At 60.4% G+C, this 22386-nt stretch overlaps 1 protein-coding gene across 1 annotated transcript; it reads right to left on the bottom strand.

Moving 5' to 3' along the window:
- Positions 1-9367: 9367 nt before the first annotated feature.
- Positions 9368-12298, bottom strand: FOXC1 (forkhead box C1). Its single transcript, XM_019944823.3, has one exon. It carries the CDS (start codon positions 11706-11708, stop codon positions 10074-10076), a length of 1635 nt encoding a protein of 544 aa, XP_019800382.2. The 5' UTR covers positions 11709-12298; the 3' UTR covers positions 9368-10073.
- Between the last annotated feature and the right edge of the window lie 10088 nt (positions 12299-22386).

Here is a 22386-nt window from a genome sequence, read left to right as displayed (position 1 = left end):
GAGAGGGGGTTAGAAGAAGAAACTTGAAGGAGGGCAAATATTGCTGGAACATTCCATGCCAGGCCCCTGGGTCACCCAGAGGTCTCTGAGCCCATGCCTTTGCTTGTGGTCTAGAATCTTACACACACTACTTATTTCCAACCTCTTCTCAGTAGTAGATCACTTCTTAAATCTAATTTTGATTTAGTCATTCAACCAGTTTATATTAAGTGCCTAATACATGCTAGATAGCGTGCACATGAACTACATCAGGTTAATTAGAAATCCGGTTTCATTGAGAGCAGCATTTGGGGGCCTGGCTTTAACCGCGCGTGCTCCCGAGCCGTGTAGGGCGTATCTGTGCAGGTTCAGGCAGGTGGACACACGCGTGTGGAATCCACCAGCATTAGGCAAGGGTTTGTGTACAGGTGGAAACCTCTGCGTGAAATGCCATATTTCGCCCCAGAACAAATTAGGTCAGGACTCCTCTCCCCCTCACTCCCCCTCCAAGGAAAATAAAATAGAACTCCACAGCGAATGGAATTCCAGCCTTTGCACATGCCTGTGCGAGTGCAGCTGAACTATTTCTGACCGTCTTCGCGGGCAGGTCTGCGATCTGGGGGGACCCAGGCTCCAGCGGCCGGTGGCAGGAAAGAGGGCTGTGTGTGTGGCTGCCCCAGTTGCTGTGCAAGCACGCTGGCCGCGGCGGCCTGGGCTCCGATGGAGCAGAACTGGGGGCCTGAGCTGGCCCACCCGGGGCTCAGGAGCTGCCCCAGGACAGGCCTTCTCCCAATGGTGATGCTGCTAATTGGAAACAGATGGTCCCTGGAAGGCGGGGCCTCCAGGGCTGGGGGCTGGTGGGCACACACACACATACACACAATCACACACAGATTCACATACATGCAAACACTTACAAATACAAATACACACCTACAAGCATGCCATCTTACACAGCGTCACTCACAGACACTTGGAGACACAACGCAAGCCCGCCGTCACAAACACACAAGGCTCACAAATAAACACACTCACATTCCCCTTAGCCCTGACCCGATGGAAGGCACCCCTCCTCCTCTTCCTCTGACCCCCCTGAGCCCCCAACTTCGTCCCACACCCGGGCTCCGGTGCTCCGTGGCTTGCCACCCAAAGGCTCCTCAGTGAGGACTGGAGAGGGTCCAGGCAGGGGGTTAATGGGGCTCCAGTGGTGCCTTGGTGTTAAATTATTCTCAGAATGGCCTGGAGCAGCGGGTCTGAAGGACACAAGAAGTATTTTTGGTTGCAGCCTTCTCTATTCCTGCACCTCCGATGGTGGGGTGAGGGGTAATTTGGCTTCCTGGCCTCCCTGTGTGTGTGCTGAAAAGGAGGAAAAGAGAACAGATTTGCTTATTTCTCTGCTTGCTTTCTGGGCTGTGAATTTCATTTGGCCATCCTTGAAGACAATTCTTACTAAAGTGTTTCTTCTACCTCAAATCTCACTTCAATTTCAGCGAACTTATTTTGCCCTTTTTCCCTGCTCTGCCAGCTTTGTTCATTTTAGATGTGATAAAATATCTTCCACCTTGATTTTTTTTTAAGTAAAAGCTAAGAAAGTGAAACTTTACACTCAAATATGAGAGCAAAGCAGTGAGGCCCCACGCCCGTGCCCTACGTGAGCAGCATGGCTCGTGGGTACCTGGGCAGCGGGGGCCGCAGCCTGTGTCACACCTGCCTGGCGGGCGGCGGTGGGCTGTGTGCTGCCTCTGTTGGACGCGAGACTGGGGCCCAGCCCTGAAAACCTGACACACCTCTACAGCTCGCAGGGGCGAACATGGGCAGCACAGGCTGCCGACCTTTGAGGGAAGGGCCAAAGTGCTTTGAGGTTAACCTCCACGCAAGACGGCGCCTTCGGAAACTGGATTCCAGGTCTGTGACTGCGCCAGGAAGCCAGTACAGACACTGCTGCAGGTTCCTCTCAGTCTCCCTTAATCGCCTGTACCAACACCAACCCCCAAAATGCACAGAAACGCCGGTTGGTTGGTTGGTCGGCTGCTGGGGAATGAGACCTTCGTTATTAAAGCTCATCGCAGGAGGCAACACCTCAAAATTTCGCTTCAAAATAGCCATAGATACACTGTTTACAAAAAACTTCTGAAGCCCCAAGAAATTAGCCTCAAAGCACCCCAGGCACCTCTGTGTACTGGGAATCCCAGCCGGGTACTCGCAGTTTTAAGATGTATGCCAGTAAGTCCAAGTTCACAAGTCGTCTGTTTTTCACAACCCGCAGCCGGGCGGGTCCGTGGATGGCGTTGGGGGGATGGGGGTGGAGGAGCCGGGAGATTTACCGAAAAATCGTGTGTGTGTGGGGGGGGGGGACACGGCTCTTTCAAACTTCTCCATGTCCCAACATGCCACCCCACACCTCTCCAAAAATGGCGAGCTTTAATTTTTCACGCACAGCAGCGACAGCCGGGCCACACAGCCGCTCTGGGCCCTACCGCACCGTTCAGTGTCCCCTTCCCCAGGGTCTGGCGCCGCTGTCCCGAGGCCAGGCCGCCCGCGCACACCCGGGGGCTGTGCCACCGCGATTAGCCCGCGAGTGCCTCTCCAGCCATTTCGGGTCGCGGCCCGCGAGGCCACCGCTGCCCCACACCCGAGGCCCGCGACGGGTTGTCCCACCGGCCGCAGGAGGCCATCCGCAGGCCCCGTTCCGAGCACCACCCACCCTCACCCTTTTCCTCCGCTGGAGCGTCCCAGCTGGGAGGCCGACGACCGCGGCCTGACCCCAGACCCTGGTTCCCGCCCTGCCTCCAGGGTCAGGGGTCGCACGCAGCGGACGCCCCCTTTGATCTCTAGATTCGGGGACTGGGGCTCCCGGCGCGGAAGCCACTGCTAGGAGGAGCCCCGACGCGTATGCAGGGCCCCGGGCTCCGCCACCCACCGCCTCCGAGCCGCGGCCGCACCGAGGGGCCCGGATCCCAGGACAAGGACCGTAGGGAGACCAAGCGCGCGCATGCGCCGGCCGCGCGCCCCTCCCCCAGCCCTGGCAGCGGGACCCCGCGCACGTGTCCCAGCGCCCTGAGCCCGAGCGCGGTCTAAGACTTGACAGAGAGCTGCAGTTAAGAAGCAGAAAGTCCCACACGGCTCAGCCCCGGCCTCTCCCAGGCGCCTCCCAGGTGCGCCCAGGGCACGCGAGGAGACAGCGCTCAGAAGGCCTGACTCCCAACAGGAGGGTGGGTGAACCGGGGGGAGGCGGCTGCAGCAGGGGTTCTGGCGACGGCCGCTCCGACGGGAGGCGCTGGGCCCGGGCCGGCCGTGAGACCCGACTGGAGCTGGAGCGGCGGCCCGGGCGCGGAAGTGTCTATTTGGAAGGGGGCAGGACCGCGGCCGGAGTTTGGCTTTAAATGGCGAGAAGCCTCCAGGCAAGGGCCATCCGGCGAGGCCTTCCTGTCGCGCCGCTTCTCCCCGACGGCGCCCCGTGGCCCCGGCTCCATCGACCCACCCGGGGACCGGCCCGCAAAGCCGAGCTGCGTTGGGTTGGTTCTCGGTCACTAAACACTGGAAACCACTGCCTGGCACTTCCCGAGGCTCCGCGCAGGAAGCCCCCGCGGGGCCCCGGGGCCGAGGTCCCTCCGGGAATGTCTGGCACCCAGTCAGCCCGGGCCGTGGGAGCCGCGGTGGGGCCTCCCGTGTTCTCCCCGACGGCCCCTCCGCCTCCTCTCGCCGGGACCCGATCGGCCAGCAGCGAGGCCCGGCCGCTGTCCCCATGTGTCCTGCGGGGTGACAATGATAAAAATCCTCTTCGGGACCGCACGGAAGTCCCCGGGGGCGGCTCCAACCGGGCCTGGACCCAGGCGCTGCGCACCGGGCTCGGGTGTGGCCTCCGCGGTGTCAGGGACCCGGTGCGCCGCGGGGGACGCCGAGCTCGCTCAACTCAGAGGACAGAGTTCTCATTTTTCCTCCACTCGCAGATTTTTAAGAATCCGATCGCTGCCGCCTAAGCACATGGTCCCCTCTCCTGTCTGGCTTGCACATCTGTAGCCATTAAGGAGACCCAGCACAGCCTCCGGGCCCAATGACCTGCTTTTATACTGAAGGAAATGCAGAGGCCTTAAGAGTTAATGGCGCTAAATGTGCTGGTTTTCCTGCCTCTTCCCTGGGGAAGGTAATGGAGGAGGGAAGGTGTCTGTCTCCTCTCTCTCTCCCTCTCTCATCTCTGATCTAACTCATCCCCAAAGCCCTACAACGAACCCCTTCGTTCCCCAACCTCCACTCCTGAGTCCTGGTGGAGCCCCTGGAGAGGTCCTCCTCTGCTCCTAGGCCACGCCGGGGTCCCACCACCCAGGTCACTGGAGACGCCCCACCGCCTGGCTTTGGCCGCCTGCCCACTGCTCACTCCCTGGGTTCGCAAACGGCACTCCCAGGCCACCCAAGTAGCACCAAGCTGTGTTGACTTCGGGGGCAAAGGAGCAGCCCACCCAGGGTCCTTCCTGGGAGCGACGTGAGGGATGGCGAGGGGAAGGGGACAGGCAGCGACTTGGAGGAACCCAAAGGCAGACCAGAGGGAGAAGATGCTCTTTGGTAGAAGAGAGGGAGGTGCCGCGTGGAGAAATGAGAGGCCTGGGGCAGCACCCCGCATCCTGCAGGGTCGCCGCCGACCGCTCCTGAGCAGGTATGAATGCCAGGCCCTCTCAGGACCGCCGGACCGGCCTCCCCTGTCCTGTATCTCCTCTGGGAGCTCCACCCTTCTCTCCTGTCTGAAGACACCCGGGCCTCAAGGCAAGCAAATCCCAGATTGTACGGCGTCCCTTCTGATATGCTCGACATGCTGCAAATGTGAAATCAGTGAGGGAAAAAGTCAGTAACAACAAAATAACGTAAAGCAGAGCGCTTCTCTGGAGCCAGGGTAAGACAGGAAAGGGCCCAGCAAAGGTCCTCAGTTGCCCTTATGCTCCCTACACCATACTTTGGTTTCCAATAAGGCGGACATGGTCCATTTTGCTCAATTTTCCACTCCTAATCCCGTGGAGAACATCGTGGAGAAGCGGCTTTCATTCTCCTGAATGGATTTTGCAGCTGGAATTCCTTGGATTAAGGATTGCCCCTTTCCCACCCGGACTGCTCCGTGTGGCCCGGTCTGTCCTGGTCTGTCTGGGGCCTGAGTGCGCGCTCCGGCTGCCGCGTCCGGCCCGGGCCCTGTGCACGGTGGGCATGCGCCCCTCGGGAGGCGGTGCAGGCTGGCGCGGGGACGTCCTAGAGGGGCTTCGGCCGCAAGGCCTTCTGCGGGGGCCTGGGAGGAAGAGGGTGGGAGAAGGAGAGGACAGAAAGGGGGGCGGAGGGCAGAGACACTTAGCACTTAGTGCAGATGATCGATTTACACTCAAAAATGGAGACGTGGAGCAAAGGGGCAGCAGGCCACCCAGTTCCAGCTGCCAATACGGGGCCCAAACAGCAGAGGAAGACTGTGTTTAGGTGCCACCGAAGTGCCGTTACTGAAAAGCTCTTTGCCAGGAACCTCTGGGCCTCCTAAATTGAAATAGGAGCTTTCAGAAGAGCGGGGGGTTTGAAACTGGCGTTTAGGCCCCTGGCACACTTCAGCGGCTCTTTCGCGGTGGCCGCTGCCTGAGTCAGGCAGGCCGTGCCGCCTGGAGCCTCGGGCCCTCTGCTGCGCTGCTCGCACAACTCCTGGGGTGAACACTCTGACAGTCTCTTGGTCCCTTTTCTCCCCGACCCCCCCCCCCCCAGCTCCCTGCCCGGCTGAAGAACCGCTCACACAGAATCGGCTGCTGTCCCGCCTGGCCAGCTTTACTACATGGCCACCATCAATCTTGCCCCTAAAGCGACATTTGTTTACGGCCGGGTGGGAAGGGCTAATGGCTCTACAAAATGAGTCGACAGGAGTCCAAGGAGATGGCATCGGGACACCAGGCCGGCCCCCGCGGTGGAACTGGGCTCAGAAGCAAATGGGGCCCCTCTCCAGGAGCTCCAAGACGTGGGGTGGGGTAGAAACTGTTGCTCCAACTGCCACCAACAGCAGGGGACGACCCTGCTAAGGGAGTCAGGGCCCAGATCCGCTAGGGATGCCTCCTGTCACTCCTGGGCAGCCTGGCCAGGCAGCCGGACCAGCACAGGGTTCAGGTCTCTCTGGGGTTTGCACCGTTAACAACAAAACTAGTGGTTCTCCACCTTAAAACACCAAGACCCCTCCAAAGGGAACAGGGCTGAGAAGAGGTCCTGTCTCTCTTCCACCTATCAAAGTTCGGGGGAGCCACAGGGCTGCAAGGCACTCATTTCCTGACCCTGTTTCTGACCCCGCAGGAAACAGCCGAGGGCTTACGGCCACCAGCACAATTGAGCCTTATTCCCCTGAAAATGTCGATTATTAATGACACAAACTGCATGGCATGATAAATTGTAAAGTGTGTGCTTGTTTGCATGCAGCCTGGTGGAAAGAGGCTACCAACATAACCCTGGAGAACAGTGCCCACCACGCGTACGACACCCCAAGTGCAAGCTTGTGTATGGCGTGTGGCGCGCTGACGTTTACCTGCTCATGGTAAAAACTGCGAAGGAGTGCCCGCTGTCACACGCAGGACAGAAGTCCTTATTCCCCTAAAACTCTCTGCAGAGGCTGACTCCCACATCAGCCAAGTCCCCCACTGGGTCCCGCCTGGTGTCCCAGGATAATTTCAAACTGTGCTATTTGTTAAAGCATCCAGAAGTTTTTCTTAGAATATTTTACAGCAAAATTATCCTTGTTGCGAAAAAGGTACAAATCAAACGTGCGAAGCACTAAGGTACAAGGAGTGCTGACTTCCGAATACGGAGGCCCCAGCTTCCCAGGGCTCAGGCGGCAGGAGTTGGTTTAAGAAGCCCAAAGCAAATGTACTGAGAGCAGAAAACGTCACATAAGTGGTCCTAAGAATCAGCTTAAGGAGCAGGACTTGTGCCCTTCTGCTCAAACACAGCTTCTGAGCAACGACGTGGGTAACTCGCGTAGAAATAACTACTTTCTCTGCATCCGTATAACTCAAACGCCTTGCCTTCCTAAAGGCCTAACTTTCAAACGTTGGGAATGAAGAAGGCAGAAATGATTGCCAAGAGGCTCCCACGGCGAGCGAGCGCAGAAACACTCCCCGGGTGCGGCCAGGGCTTCTCACCGGCCTTTCCTAGGAGTCGAGCGCCGCGCGCCCGGCTCCCTCTCCAGCCACCGGACTCGGGGCCCAGAAAGGACAAGCCCGGGTCGGAAGCGCCGCCGGGCCCAACCGGCCCTCTCCCACCCTCGCCGCGGCGGCCGGGCTCCGAGGGCCGGGCCTGGGCCGGCAGCCGAGGCCGCGGGGACGCAGGAGGTCGCGGGCCCCGCCGCCCACCCGCGCGGCCGCTCCAGGTGCCCCGAGGCCTCCGCAAACCAGCCGCGCACGCCGCACGAGGACGCAGCCCGCGCGGAGGCCGCCCGGGCCGCCGCTGGGCACGTCGTCTGGGCCGGGCCGGGGCCGTCAGGCCGGCGAAGGGAGGGCGCGCAGGCGCCCGGAGCGCGACCCGCCCGTGGCCCCTCCGCCCGCCGCGCTCCGAACGAACACACGTGCGTCCTCCAGACAAAGGCGGCGAGCGCGGCGCGGAGCCAGAGCCCAGCGCCCGGCTGAGACGCGCGGTGAGTCCCTCGGGCCCTCCGCCCCGGCTCCGGCTACCTTCCCCTCGGCGCGGCCGCACCGACCCTCCCGGTCGCGGAGGACTGGGCGCGGGCGTGGGCGGCGAACGGCCGGGACGCGTCGCTACCCTAATTAGACGAGGAGCGTCTGGTCCCAGAGGCCGGCGTCGGGGCCGCGGAGACGCACCCCGGCCGGAAACCCCGGGCGGGTCCGGGTCTACACCACCGTCCCCGACTCGGAGAAGTGGGACTGCCAAGCCGCAAAGGTCAGGCTCCCCGCCGCCCGCGCTGCCCGCCTCGGGGGGTGGGGGTGGGGATTGGTGCCCGTCTGAGGGGACAGGGCCGCCGGTCACCTGCGTCCGCTTCCCTTCCGCACCCGCACAGCCCCGCTCCGACCGCGGTCCCTTTGTCCGCCCGCCCCGCTCCACGCTCGGCTCCCACGAATGGGCCGACGCGGTAACGACGAGATTTGTCCGCTGATTTTTCCCCTTCACCACCCAAAGGGGTGGGGTGGGGGCCCTGGGAAACGCGAGGCCGCCCAGGCTCAGGGCTGCGAATCGGAGCGGGTCGCGCGGCGGGAAGGCCGGTCCCGGCCGCCTGCCCCGGGGGACGCCGCGCCCTGCGCGCCTCCCCGGCCGCTGGGCTGCGACTCTGAGCCAGGGACCCAGCAAATCAGAGGCCACGTAAAGCAGTTTTTGACTGGAAGTAGAGTGTATTTATTTGCAGCAATCCTTTAACAATGATCAAATTTTGACAACAAGCAACAGCAATTACTGCTAAGTGTTGCCTCTAGATCGGAGCGGCAGATAGCAGGAAACTGTATTATCTCGAAAACAAACGGAAAGGCCCTGAATGACTGTAATCAAACCGCCATCTCCCCAAAGTCTGATTGACAGGGCAGATCCCCCTACGATAATGAATTTATTACATTTCCTGGGTTATTTACAAAGGGGGAGGGCCGATCCGGATTGCCCCCTAGGTTTAACTGTAAATTAACAAGAAAAATGGGATTGAAAAGAAACCACCTGGACTAAAATGCCCTGCTCTTTGCTCCTTCCTTCTTGTTATTGTTTTAAATCTTTTTCAAAAAATAATTGTTCAACAAACATATCTTCTAAAATAAGTTTCCCAAAGATTAAATATCCCTTTCCAACCCGCCATACATGTTTTGTTTTTAAATCAATTCTTCTGCGACAGACATGAAGGACTGTAGATGTGGATGAGTTATATACATACGTTTAAAAGCTGGGTTTTTTCCTCTTAAAAAGGAGTGAAATGAACAGGAAGAAAATCCTCCAGCATTTGGCTCCCAGGGGTGCCTAATACACATCGCGGTTTTTTAATGGGATACACAAGCCGAATCTTCATTATGCGTATCTGGAGGCAGAGCCACCTCTCTCCACACCCAGGTATCACTGCGGTGAGACCGCTGCTGATTCATGGGCTTAACATTTCCAAATCATGTTCAGTCATTACGGAGGAAATGAATTTGTGTATATGCCAACTCGGATCTGTTAAGGAAAATCTCTCTTTCCTAGCCACAAAGCAAGCTGCCTGTACAGTACGTTTTGCAGAAGATGCTGCAGGAAAAAAAAAATCTAAACAAAAAGAGACTTTTATGTGAAATTTGACAAGGAATAGCCACAGGGTGTCTCCATTTTTTTCAGAGATTTAGGAGAATTGATAATTTCTAGTGTTTTAATCTCTGAAATCTTTTTCTTATAATAATTAAGGCTGTATGAAAGTATCCAGACATATAGGTCTCATTCAAACTGAATGGTAATTTATTAATAAACAAACAATGAATATGTTCAACAAAAAGAAAGAAAAGAGGATAGAGTAAGATTAATACAGTTTCCCTTTTTATAATGAAAAAAAGAGCACAATTTAAAGTTTCAGGCAATTTAACGTCAGGTTTTGGAAACACTTTCTGGCGTTTGGTCCACGACATCCAACTACAAATTAAAAATAAATTACTATGTTGCAATTTACATTTTAAAACAAGTCCATGGATAAAAAGTAAGCGATTTTCATATACGGGGACTTCCTACCTCCTTTCAAGAGGATAAAATAGTATCTTACAGGTGAGACGTGAAGGCAGGAGGCGGCAGGGGAAGGGACAGGACAAGAGTAGGAAAGCGTGCTCTCTGAAAAGAAGGAGAAACTTACGTGTTATCTGGAGTAACACTGTCCTTTAACAAACCATGACTCTGCTGTCTCTGTACGAAACAGTTTACGGTTCTGTTTATTGAGTTAAGGCAAAGTGGAGGCGGCTCCGAATCCATCTTTTAAGAAAATGCTCTTCTTCGTGCTGATGAGTTGAAAGTTTGGAGGGATTCTGTTCGCCGCTCTCGTGAACGTTTCACAAATTGGGTTTTTGGTTTCGGTTTTGCATCGACGGTTCTTTTGGCTGCTTCTGCTCTGGGGTCCGGTTCAGTTCGGCTGGGAGGCGGGCAGGGCGGAGGGGTCAGAACTTGCTGCAGTCGTAGACGAAGGCCCCTGACGTGCGGTACAGGGACTGGCCCGAGGGGAAGGCCATCTGACAGCTGCTGTTCCCGTTCACCGGGGAGTTGCTCAGGCCGATCCGCTGCGACTCAAACATCCCCCGCACCGAGTGGAAGTTCTGCTGCTGGCCCGGGTAGCCCGCCGCGGCCGCCGCCGCCGCGCTCGCCAGGTGGCCCAGGTCCCCGCCCGCCTGGTTCAGGTACCACGAGGCCAGGCGGCCTTGGTGGGCCGCAGGGTGATGGCCGGCCTCCTGGCCGCCGCCGCCGCCGCCGCCGTGGCCCAGTGACGAGGAGCTGCTGCTGGTGGCCGGGGGCAGGGAGTAGTCGGGCAGGGGGTCGTCCACCGAGGAGGCGCCGGCGCCCGCGGGCGCGCCCTGCACGTGGCCGCCGCGCTCCCCGGCCGCGTACAGGCTCATGGCCTGCAGGTTGCAGTGGTAGGTCCCGGCGCCCCCGGCCCCGCCGCCCCCGCCCGAGCCGCCCGCGCCGGGGCTCTGGCTGCAAGGGGAGCCGTACAGGGAGCTCTGGCCCGGCGAGTAGGCGCCCAGCGCCAGCGGGGGCGCCAGGCCCGCGCGCGAGGACGCGGCGGCCGGGGCCAGGAGGCCAGAGCCCAGCTCGGCGGCTGCGCCCTGCGGCGACCCCCGCAGCGACGTCATGATGTTGTCCACGCTGAAGCCCTGGCTGTGCGGCGGCGCGGGCGCGGGCGGCTGGCCGGGCTCCGCGCCGTCCAGGCTCAGCGGCCGCGCCGCCGGCAGGCCGCCCGGGGGGCTGCCCCCGCTGGACAGGCTGCTGCTGCTGCTGTCGGGGCTTTCGATTTTGGGCACCGCGGCGGCGCCAGCGCTGCCGCTGCCCAGGGCGGCGGCCGGGGACAGGGGCTGGGGCGGCGAGGGGCACGTACCGTTCTCGGTCTTGATGTCCTGGATGCGCACGGGCGGCGGCTGCGCTCCGGGCGCCGCGCCGTCTGCCTGCTCGGGCGGCGCGGGCGCGGGCTGGCGGCCGGGCTGCGGCGGCGGCGGCGGCGGCGGCTCCTTGAGGTGCAGCCGATCTTTCTCCTCCTTGTCTTTCACGGCGTCCTTCTTCTTGAAGCGCCGCCGCCGCCGCAGGAAGCTGCCGTTCTCGAACATGTTGTAGGAGTCCGGGTCCAGCGTCCAGTAACTGCCCTTGCCTGGCTTCTTGTCGTCGCGCGGCACCTTGACGAAGCACTCATTGAGCGAGAGATTGTGGCGGATACTATTCTGCCAGCCTTGCTTGTTGTCCCGGTAGAAGGGGAAGCGGTCCATGATGAACTGGTAGATGCCGTTCAGGGTGATCTTCTTGTCCGGCGCGTTCTGGATGGCCATGGTGATGAGCGCGATGTAGCTGTAGGGCGGCTTCACCATGTCCTTGGGCTGCGGCTGCGGCGTGTAGGGCCCATAGGCGCGGGCCATGCCGCCCGGGTACTGCTCGGCGTGCGCCGGGTGCGAGTACACGCTCATGGGGGCCGGCATGGCGGTGTAGCCGCCCCCGGCCGCCGCCGCCGCGCGGTAGTAGCTCTGCTCGCCGCCGAGGTAGGGCACCACTCCCAGGGAGTTGGGGCTGGAAACGGAGTAGCGCGCCTGCATGGCCCCGCTCGCCGCCGCCGCCGCCGCCGCCGCCCCCCGCCCTCGCTGGGCCGGCCGCCCAGTCCGAGTCCGGGCCTGCGGGCTGGTGCCGGGCCGCCGCCTCCCCTGCGCTCGCCCGGCTCCGGGGCGCCTCCGGCCGCCGAGGAGGCTTGGGGCGGCGGAGAGGGCCGGACGCGGACGCGGCCGACGGCCTAGAACGCGCGCGGCAGCTTCCAGGCGGGAACGGGAAAAAGGAGCCCGAACTAGAAAACAAGCAGACGTCCGGCTCGCCGCGCCGCCTGCGCTTCCAGGAGGCTCTGCCCCAGCCGCCGGCGAAGGCGGCCAGATAACCAGGGCGGGGGGCAGCGCGCCGGCTGCCTGCCCGGGCCCGCGTCACCTTTTTTTCAGTCTCTCGCGCGCCGCCCGCTTAAGGAAGCATTGGGAAAACTTCTGAACTTTTGAGCATCCGTCACCCAGGCGAGGACTTTTTTACGCAGTTACATTTTTTCCGGGCAGTGGAGCCCCGCCCCATCACGGCGGCGGCAGCCAATGGGAGGCGGGAACGCCTCCGAAGGAGCCGGAGGCCGAGCAGCGCCGGCCCGCGCCCCGCCGCGGAGGACCGCGGGGCTGACCACACGCGCGCCGGCCCGCGCCCCTGCCTGCGCCCTCGCCGGAGCCCCGCCCGCGCCCGCAGCCGTGCGGCCCCGCGCCCCGCCGCCCGCGCCAGGCCCTGTCCCCCACCCCGGGCCCTCCGCTGGACGTCCATTGTTCCCGCAGACTTGCCGGGCCCTCCGAGCCCCCCGTAGACCCTTCCTCCGTCCGCCGCTCCCAGATGTCACCGCGTCCTCGAGCCCCAACTCGCGCTGGTTCTCTCCCATTCCTTGGCCGGCCTCGTCGATTCCAGCACTGGGATTTCCCGGGCCTCCCTTCTCTCCCCTCCCTCCCCTCTCCTCCTCCCCTCTCCTCTCCTCCCTCCCCCTCTCCTCCCTCCCCCCTCTCCCGCCTCCCCCGCCTCCCCCGCCTCCCCTCCCCTCCCCTCCCTCCCCTCCCTCCCCTCCCCTGCCTCCCCGCCTCCCCTCCCTCCCCTCCCTCCCCTCCCCGCCTCCCCTCCCTCCCCTCCCTCCCCTCCCCGCCTCCCCTCCCCCTCCCCCTTCCCCCTCCCCCTTCCCCCTCCCCTCTCCCCTCTCCCCTGCCTCCCCTTCCTCCTCTGCCTCCTCTGTCTCCCCTGCCTCCCCTGTCTCCCCTCCCCTGCCTCCCCTCCCCTCCCCTCCCCTGCCTCCCCCCTCCCCCCTCCCCTCCCCGATCGCCAGGCTCCCCGGCTCCCAGAGGTCTCCAGTTTTCCCCACCTGGAAGTTCTCCAGTCCTCCCCACCTGGAAGTTCTCCAGTTCTCCCCACCTGGAAGTTCTCCAGTCCTGAGCTGGCTTACAAAGGGCACGGTTTTAAGGGCTCAGTCACAGCCGAGCTCCGTTCCCGGTGGGGGCGGAGTTGTTGCCCCCACCTCACCGTCCCTGCGACCCCTCCCCAGTAGAAATAAGGGAGGGGGATATGGGGCCTTGCCAGGAGCTTGAGGCCGTGGTCGGCGGCGTGGGTGTCTTCGGCGCGCGCTGCTGGAGCCTGGAGGCTACCCCAATTCCTCTTCGGGATTCGCAGCGACCGCCCCCTCTTGTCGAGTCCGGCACCTTTCGGCTCAGAGCAGGGGTCAGCCTGCGGGCTCAGTGACAATAGCAGGTGTGATGACAAGAAGCAAGTCAATACGTACCACCTTCCTCTCCGCACGCGCGTGGCTGCCGGCTCGCAGAGATAACGGGTGTAATTGGGGGAACGTTCAGAATCGCACCTGCAGGGTTCGAGGGTCCTGGGGATGAGCACAGCGGCTAATCCCTGTGCAAGCGCCTGAGACTTTCAGTTTCCGGGGAACTGGGATGGAATGGGAAGAAGGAAAGGGAGAGAAACCACGGGCAGGAAGGAGATGGGCCTCCTCTCCTGCAGCGCGCTTCTGCACTTGGGCAACGCTGGAACAGCCCTTCCGGGCCCTTTCCTGCAAAGCTGGAGGAACTGGCGCGTCTAGGGGGCTGTGAAGATGAGCAGCGTGGCGCATCTCACACCTCCACCCTCCAATTCCTGACAATCTTTAACTGCGAGGACGTGTCGGGAACCCTTTTGGCTTCCCGGCTTGAATCCGGCTTTCTCCTCTGCACAATTTGAGCTGCAGCTGCAGTTTAGGAGTTAGGGCGCGGGCCTGTGCAGTTTTAAAATGTTGCATTTCGGAGTGGACCCTGACATGGAGATACACGAGGACCTGCTCTTTCTGAACCAGCCGGGTGCCCGGAAGCCTGGCTCCCGGGCGCTGCCTGGCCTGCTCCACGCCTGGGCCGCTCCAGCCTCCTTTCCTGGGCGTCCACAAGGCCCCGTCTCCGCGTCTGGAGGAAAACACTGATTTATCGTCAGAAGACTCCTAAACACGTGTGAGGGAAGGGGGGGGGGAGAAGCCCCGCGACATGAAAAGTGCATTCGTGTCCAGCCCCCGCCCCACACCCGGACGGAATCTGCCCCTTTGGTCGAGGCCTTGTGGGCTCCCCGGCTTCAGCCTGGAGGCTAAGGAAGTCAGTGGTCCTCCCGAACGCCTCAGCGTTTGGCGACTTCGGCCTTTGAACCGCGTTTCCACCGCTCGCGGTGCGCGGGCACCTACGCGGCCATGGCGACTCGGCCGTATTCCCAGCACGGGCCGCGCCCGGCTCGTGCGCGAGACGTGGTGCCGCGCTGCCCCGGTCCCCGCGCGTCCTCCCCTGCTCCCGGCTCCGCGGCCCGAGAGGTGGAAAGAGCTCCTTAGTAAACTGCAAATCCGACAGCCGGCTGTGCTGGGCCCCGCTTCGGGTATAAAAGTGGCCGTTGTGAAATGAGTGTCTGGCGCGCGGGAAAAAGGCGGAGTGCAGTTTACGAAGATCATCTTTCTCCTGGTCGAGCTCAGGATACTCGCCAGGAAAAGAGCTTTGCGTTTGTGTTTTTTAAGCTTCCTCGGAAGCAAACCTCCACTAAACGGCTTGATTGTATTTCAAGTACTCGACTTATGTTATTATTGTTGTCGGTGGTGGTATTTGAACATAAAGGCGCAGAAATGAAGTCTTTGGGGAGTAGGTTACGGTTTTTATTTTCAGGTTGGAGTTTCTGATGCCCCCTTCTGCTGCTCCGCGGGTGGTTCAGTCACTGTCTCCCCGCAACCCTTAACTCAATTGGCAGAAATGCCCCCGCAGGAAGCCTTCGGCTGCTTTTCTGACACCTCGCGGCTGCGGCCTGAAGGTCCCGCAGGCGACAGCGGTAATGGATGTTTGGTGGGACTGTCGCTGGCCCTCTCCGCCCCGTCCCCTCCCTGACCCGCCAGCCGGGGTCACAATTCCCGGGGCCCCCGAGGGGTCTCAGCTCTGGGGAGGGGCGTGACGTCACAGCGATACGCAGAACAGGCCTCCGGGGCCTTAGCTGGAAAAGCACCAGGAAGGGAGAGGTGGCGAGCACTCCAGGAAATGCCCGATTCGCGGCACGGTGACACCGCAGGAAGAGGGGGAGGGGCGGTGGCTTAACGCTGGCCACCAGCAGCGGAGAAGCTCTTTTGCTTTTCAATTCAAGAAAAACGGGATAGGGGTTGGGGAGGGGGCCCCGCGAGTCCAGAAAAGGGTTCCGGTGGGGCGGTGAGCCCAGCCCAAGGTGCAAGGATTGTCCTCCTGTCAGAGACCCCTCGGGAACTTTCCAGCGTCCCCCCAGCCCTGGCCAGCGACTCTCCCGGGACACGCGCAGGCCCTTACCGCCCGCTGTCTGGGCTTATCCGCGCCCCGGCTCTAGGCTCGGGAAGCTGGCCCGTCGGGGGTTAGGGCCGGTCTGACCGGGAGCTTCGGGAGTCCAGAAAGGCGGGCCGCCCCTTTAGACGGGGCAGCCTGGGGGGGCGGGGGGCTCTGCACGCCCGAAGCCTTCCCTCCCCCTCGCCTTTCGCTGTCGGGAGACGCGTGGTATCTGACAGTGCGACCTGAAGGCTTCCCCGCTAGACTGAAGTCGCAAGCATTTGTAGCCACGTCTGTTTCGAGGTGTCTTTGAGCTATTTAGGTTTTTGTCGAAGTTCTCCACGTGGTCTCGTTTATGAAGACCTGAAGCCCCAGGGTGGGAGACGATACGCGGGTGTCAGTGGCCGTTTTTCGTTATCAAACCCTCCGCCGGGCAGGAAGTGCTGTTCATCCGCGGAGGGAGGGACAAGGACCCCACGTCTTAGTGGCCAAGACTCCGGGCAGATCGACTTTTCTCTTAGTTGGGGGGTTTCTGAGTACAGGTTCTGTTAATGCAGTCTTCCTGATTCAGCCCCCTCCTTAGGAGAAAAATAATTCCTACGATAAATGAAAAGAGCGTTTGCTTTTTGATTGTTTTACAGACAAAGTGATGTCCATGATTGAACGAATTGCGCAGTTGCCCTCCCGAGGGCAGCCTCCACAGGAAGCTTATAGGATGGGGTAATTTAATGCCCCCCAAGTCCCCACGACGGGACGTCCCACTAATTACTCTCACGGGAGGGAGTGTGCCAACACCTGCTCGGGGTTCCCCGGGTCGGACCACCTGTCGCCCTTCTGCAGGAAAGCCCGGTCTCCCAGAGCATTTCTGGGACCCAGCGCGAGCTGAGTACCAAGAAAGGGCCACAGGACTCGCGGGAAGCTTCAACCTCGGTGCCTGGCTACGCATGACTGGGGCTTCCTTTGTCCAGGAAGAGTTAGATGCAGATGCGAACTGTCCCCTGTCGTTAACCATCAAGGACAAAAATAAAATTTGGTAAGGGTGGATTAACATAAAGGACTACTCGCGCGCCTCGGTTTCTTCCCATCCGGGTCCCCATTAGACTGGGGCGCAGCCTGGCCTGGAAGGGGAGAGGCCCCGCCACTCCATCTTCCGCGACGGGGACTCATCCCGGGCGCGGCCGACGACCCGCGGGGCCCCGGGGTGCGCGGTGCGGGCATCACCGAATGCGGCGCGAGGGCGCCTTCTGCATCCACGCGTGGGCTCCGGGTGTCGGAGGGAAGGCCTTGGTGAGCGGACAGACCCGCAGACAGGCCGGCCCCACGGGCGGGGAGGGGTCGACCGCACCTTGCCCCGGCGGGGCCTGGTCCCGCGGGCGGCGGGCTTCCGGCTCTCTAGCCCAGCACTGGGGCCCCACGCGCGGGGCTGCGCCCCTTCCCGCCCAGAAGCGGCCTGAGGAGCCTGAGCTCGGACGCCCCAGGCCCTGGGACGCGCCGCCCGCCCAGTCCGTGCGTGTAGGGCGCGGCTGGCCTTCCCCCCAGGCCCTGGGGCGGCCGCGGGGCCCTCGGCCGGGACCGCCGGCACCTGGCTCCGTCCCGCCTGCCTCCCGGGTCCTCGCGTGCCTCTGCACCTGGGAGCGCGTCCCGGTGGCCCCCGCAGGCTTCCCGCCTCGCCCCCGTGAGAGCCGGGAGGGGAAGCAGGGGAGCCGCAGGGCCACCCCCGAGGCTGGAACTCCGGGCTCCGGGGCGCAGGTCCCCGGCCAACCCGAGCACCGCGGTGGGCTCCGGCCCCGGCCGGCCCTGCACGCGCCCCGAGCGCCCCCTGCCGTCTGCGGCCTCCTGTGTGCGACCCGACGCCCCACCTCCGGCCGGTCCAGCCCCTCCGAGCGGCGCCCGGGAGGGGGCTCTGAGGAAGGGGACCCGGGGGAGGCCTCGCCGCCGGAGGGCCCCGCCTGGCTCCTGGCTTTCGCACCCTGCAACCTAGCCAGCTCCCCGGAGGGAAGAGTCCGGTCGGGAGGCCCCTTGGAGGCACCGGCTCGGACACCCAGGCACGGGCCTGGGCGCTTTTGTTCCCGGGACCCTAGGTGACCTAGGAGGCTTGCAGTCACCGGCCACATTCCTTCCTAGCGGCCCCTTTAATTGATGTGCATGTTACAGAAAAAGCAGGGCCTCCTCCTCAAGTAAATTACATTCTGGGAGATGCCAAGGACTGTATTTACTGGCAGCCAGGTTTGCCAATAAAAGCTGCAAATTAAGACGCTGGTTTCCAGGAAAAAGTACTTCTGTTTTTTAACCGCTCCTTAGTCTTAATTATGAAAAACGGAACCTCCAAAGAACCGGTTTGGAGAACGGGGCGGGGGAGGCGGGGCTGGCGGCTGCGGATCGGTCCTCATCCCCACCACGCGCCTCTCCATTCCAAGCGCCGCACGACGCGCGACGCACCGGACTGACCTCCGCGGAGCATCGTCGGCAGCACCGCGAGCCGCTGGCGCGGGAGCAGGGTGTGCTCCGGTCAGCGCTATTTAGTTTGGAAACGAAGATATAAGAAAAGATAAACTATGGCGAATAGGGAGGCAAATTTCCTCAGAATAAGTAGGAATAAATGTGTGAAAGGGAAGGAGCCACGTGCGTAGCGTTCACTGTGGTCGCTCCCATATTTTTTAAGGCCAATAGTGGAGTTGGGTTAAACTCTAAATTAAGGGCGAGAGACAAACAAACCCGGAGCTTACTTTTCCCGAGGTCCCCTTTGGTTGGGGTCACAGAGAACATCTTTCCATGCCCCAGAGCTGGCCTCTTCACACAGACCCGTGCTCGGGGCAGCGCGCGGACCCTGGTGAAGGTGAGCTTGTTGGTGGGACAGCTCTCGGGTCTTCACCGCAGGCCCTCAGACGGCAGTGGCTTCACTGGTCGTCCTGCCCAGCGTTGAGAGTAATCCTTTCATTTAACCCTGGCGTGGACGCTGTCATGTGCATCTTACACAGGAGGAAGCTGGGCTTAGAGAGAGTGAGGGACTTGCCCGAGGTCACACACCATCCCTCACGATTTTACTCTGCTGTGTCCTTGTCCCTAAGATGCTGTTTATGATAAGGTACATCGTTTATGTGCCAAGAGAAGAAAACGTTAAACTGTTAAAGCTTGTCAGTGGTAAGTCTGATCTCAATGTCAGATGTTCAAATGTGTATTTCAGATCGTGGTACGGAGACTAATCCACTTAATCGACAAATGGATAGCGGTTTCCTTGTTCAGCATTATCCCAGCAGCGGGATGCGTCGCCCTGGGCGGGAGGTAAACACTGGTGACTACGGGGAGGATGTCCGTCCTCCTCAGTGCCCGAGTCTGCTGTGTGTGCAAATACACTTGTGCTGGCTGGCGGAGCCACGCACGTGCGCTAGAGACGCTGTACTAGAGGCCCTGCTGGCGCGTTCGCCCCTGAGTGTGAGCCGGGCTCCTCTCCTGGATTTCCCTTCCATCCCGTTGCCCCCAGCACGATTCTCCTGGAAACAAGCGAAGGAAGGATGACCTGAGCTTTAACGCCCGCCCACCTTCATGGCCTGTCCTTATAGGCTCAGGGAGACCAGCCAGGCAGGGCCTTGCAGGCCAGGAGAGCTCAGGACCCTGCTGGAAACATCGGCACTTAGCTCTGCCCTCACGAGACTGGGGAGGGGGGAGGGGAGGGGGAGGGGAGGGGGAGGGGAGGGGGGAGGGGGAGGGGAGGGAGGGGGAGGGGAGGGGGAGAGACAGGGCAGCGGATGTCAGGTTTCAAGCCTGACTGACCTCCAGGAGCCCGTGGGGGGGGGCACTGCCTGGCTGTCATGCCACAGAGACGGACACTGAGGGTCAGACCACCCACTGCTGAAAGTGGACGATACCCACCCCCCCACCCAGCGTGTCACCCTGGCTCGTAAGCCTCAGTCCCACCCGCCCCGGTGTCCAAGGCAAGGAGGCCGTTGGTCGAATCAGGTTGGGGTGGGGAAGGCGAGAGGTGGGTGGGAGCGAGGATGAACAGAGGGGCAGGGCTTTTCCCTTTGCGGGAAAGAGTCCTTCCTCTGCCCACCTGGGACTCGGTCTGGGCCTGGAAGATTGACCCAAAGGCCAGTAGTGCGGTAGGAAGAGCCAGGGGCGGAGCCAGAGGAGGCACCACCACTTCAGCCAGGGCTGCGGGGCAGGGGCGGACCCTTTCCAGAGCAGGGGCTCTGCTCTCCCGGGGAACAGGGCAGCGAGGTGTGCTGGACCCCACCCAGGGGCCCCCCAGGCCAGGAATTCCTCTATCTTCCCAGAAAGAGCCTGGAGTCCTGGCCCTGGCGGGTGCGTCCCCTCTGCTGGCGGCCACAGTAGGCGGTGGGCACCTTGGGCCAGACTCCCCGGGGACCCCGGCCCCCGCCGGCCCGCTGTGGCGACAGCCTGGGACTGTCCCTGCTTCTCTTCAGGAGCAGCCAGCGTGGGCGTCTGGCCCCCCTGCCTGTCCCCGCTGCGTGCGGAGGAAGGTCCTTTCAGAGGCCGGGCTGTGCTGTCCACACAGGCACACGCGAAATCCCGCACCGGGGCCTGTGTTTAGTCTGTCTTGCTGACGTCCTTCCTGAACAGATGGGAAGAGGAAACGCTTCTCTCGGCCATTTTTGCTTCGCTGTACCCGACTCATCCATCATTTTCTCACCTACCTTCCCGGACGACCCAGTCTGCACCGACGGCCTCGCAGCGGCAGCGGCCGCGTCCCAGGAGAGGCTGCCACTGCCCACCCGCCGGCCTGGGCCGCTCCTGCGCCCTTTCTCACAAAGGTTTACATTATTGGCCATCCCTGTGATGAAACAGGCTCCAGATTAGATAAGGTTAAATTACACTTTTATAAGGTGCCAGTACCGTCTTAGGAGACATTCTCTTTTTATTGGAGTGTGCGCTTGTAATAGTAGGTTGTTTTTATACTTATCTCTGCTCTAAAGCAGACAACATATATACGCACCGTGACTCATTAGGGAGAGGACCACTCGCTGCCCAAAGCGGGGACATCAGTTACTCGCCAAGAAAGAGCCAGTCGCTCACAGCTGCTGCCTCCTGGGAGCCGCCCGGTTAGCCAGGAGGAGCTGCCCTGCTTTGCGCGGTAATTCCGCGTGGTACCTGCTGCCTTCCTAAGAAGCACCCCGTAGTAGTTTTCATGGTTTGCCGTTATGAGTCCTTGCTATCAAAGATGATTTGGTTGGTGTATTTGTTTTCGTAAGGAACCCGTCCAAAGGCAGGCAGACATGTCACCGGGAAAACGTTTTGGCAGGAGCCTGGCAGGGGTTTTACATAATAGGAAAACAAACGGGCCCACCCTCCTCGCATCAAGGCGAATACAGCCGCACATTTTCTCTAGTACCAGTCACGGTGTCCACTGTCTGCGGGAAGTGGGTTCGTTTTCTAGTAAGCATCACTGTTCCTTCTGGACTGGGCTCAGACCCACCCAGGTTGTCATGCCTGGTCCACGTTAGCCTGTCTTTGGATATTTTAAGAGAGGGCTAGTGCGTTGCAATCACACTTCCTTTTACTTTTAAATGAATTTCGAAAAATCTGTGTTTCATATTTCTCCTTAGTTTGGCAGAGTTTGAATTTTCCTCGATTATGCACTAAATGAAGTGATCAAGTTTTCCTTACTGTCTTTTTCCTCCTCTCACTGTTGGTATGTCAGCTTTCCTGATGATATCGCTGTACCTTTGCTGATTTCAGGGAGGTTCAGTTATCAGATGGTGTTGACAGCCCGTTGTGAATCTCATGAAAGAGCTGTGTTACTCGCCGCCAAACATTTTCTAAGTAGGTAACCAGAAAGCATCCCCTAGCAGGTCAGAGTCATGTTAAATACAGGTCAAGTGCTGGATTCGAAGTTCTTGGTCATGTCCCTTGAAAAACAAATTTCTCTGATGTGTCTGGATCTGGTTTTCCAATATCTGCATAACTTTCAGTTTTATCCACCGGACAAACAACTATTGCCAGTGTCTACATTAGGCGGAGAAAGACGGGGGTGGGTGCGCGATTTGTTCTTTGTCTTTTAGGAAAAGTTTGAATTGTGAACAGTTCACTCGAATATATGTCTTGGTAGATCCAATTCATCCTCCTCCACTGTGCCCCACTTCTGGCCATTTTATATTATATTTAAAATTGAAGATTAGCTGGGGTGGGGGAATGGCAGGAGAGAATGGAGGTGAGCTCAGAAAAGAAATCAAACCGGGGACCAACATTTTGAAGAAGAGGTTTGATGGGTCTTTCGTGGATATCACCTTCTGTTAAAAAGCAGAATGACTGTGGTTATGTGACTCAGTCTGAGCCCGAGACGCGGGGTGGGCTCTCTGTGCGCTGGCTGGACTTTTTTCTTTTCGGGAGGGCGTAGGATATTTTTGTTCAAGGATGCCTCCTCTTTTTTCTTTTTTAAAAGATACATGAACTCTAACACTTCAGTGCAACTTGCTTCTATAGCATCCATTTTCCTCTGTGCCCTGGGGAGGGTCAGGGATCTGGGGGGCAGTGGTGATGGAAGGGCTCCCCCTTGCGCCCTCCTAAGGCAGGTCCGGTCTGAGGCAGCAAGATCAGAGCCCTGGCAGCTGACATCCTGGAACTGAGTGTCTGGGGAGCTGAGTGCAGCAAGAACCCAGGCTCTTGTCGGGAGTCACCCAGTCACCCAGCCACCCAGCCACACACGGGCTCAGAGCAAATACTTACGCCCGGCAGAAGGCGGTGTTTGTACCAAAGTCGGGAACCTTCTGGGGCCTTCCTGCCGGGGGAAAGGTCGTGCCACCTGCTGCGGGGCAGGGGCCTGCAGCCCACCTGGCGGACGGGGTCCACCTAGAGCAGGCACTGGGCAGGGGTCACCCCCAGGCGCTGTGTCTGCGGGGCCCGCACCCTCCCCTGCATCGAGTGTGGGTGTTCTCTGCGAACAGTTTCCATCTCAGTGTGGAGTTAAACG

This window comes from Tursiops truncatus, chromosome 10, assembly GCF_011762595.2.
Source record: "Tursiops truncatus isolate mTurTru1 chromosome 10, mTurTru1.mat.Y, whole genome shotgun sequence".
NCBI lineage: Eukaryota > Metazoa > Chordata > Mammalia > Artiodactyla > Delphinidae > Tursiops > Tursiops truncatus.
The sequence above is the reverse complement of the archived record's forward strand: the minus strand, read 5'-3'. Positions and strand labels throughout refer to the sequence as shown.

What these genes read in the sequence shown, in the direction of transcription:
- FOXC1 (XM_019944823.3), bottom strand. Translation starts at nt 11,708, where the DNA reads ATGCAGGCGCGCTACTCCGTTTCCAGCCCCAACTCCCTGGGAGTGGTG.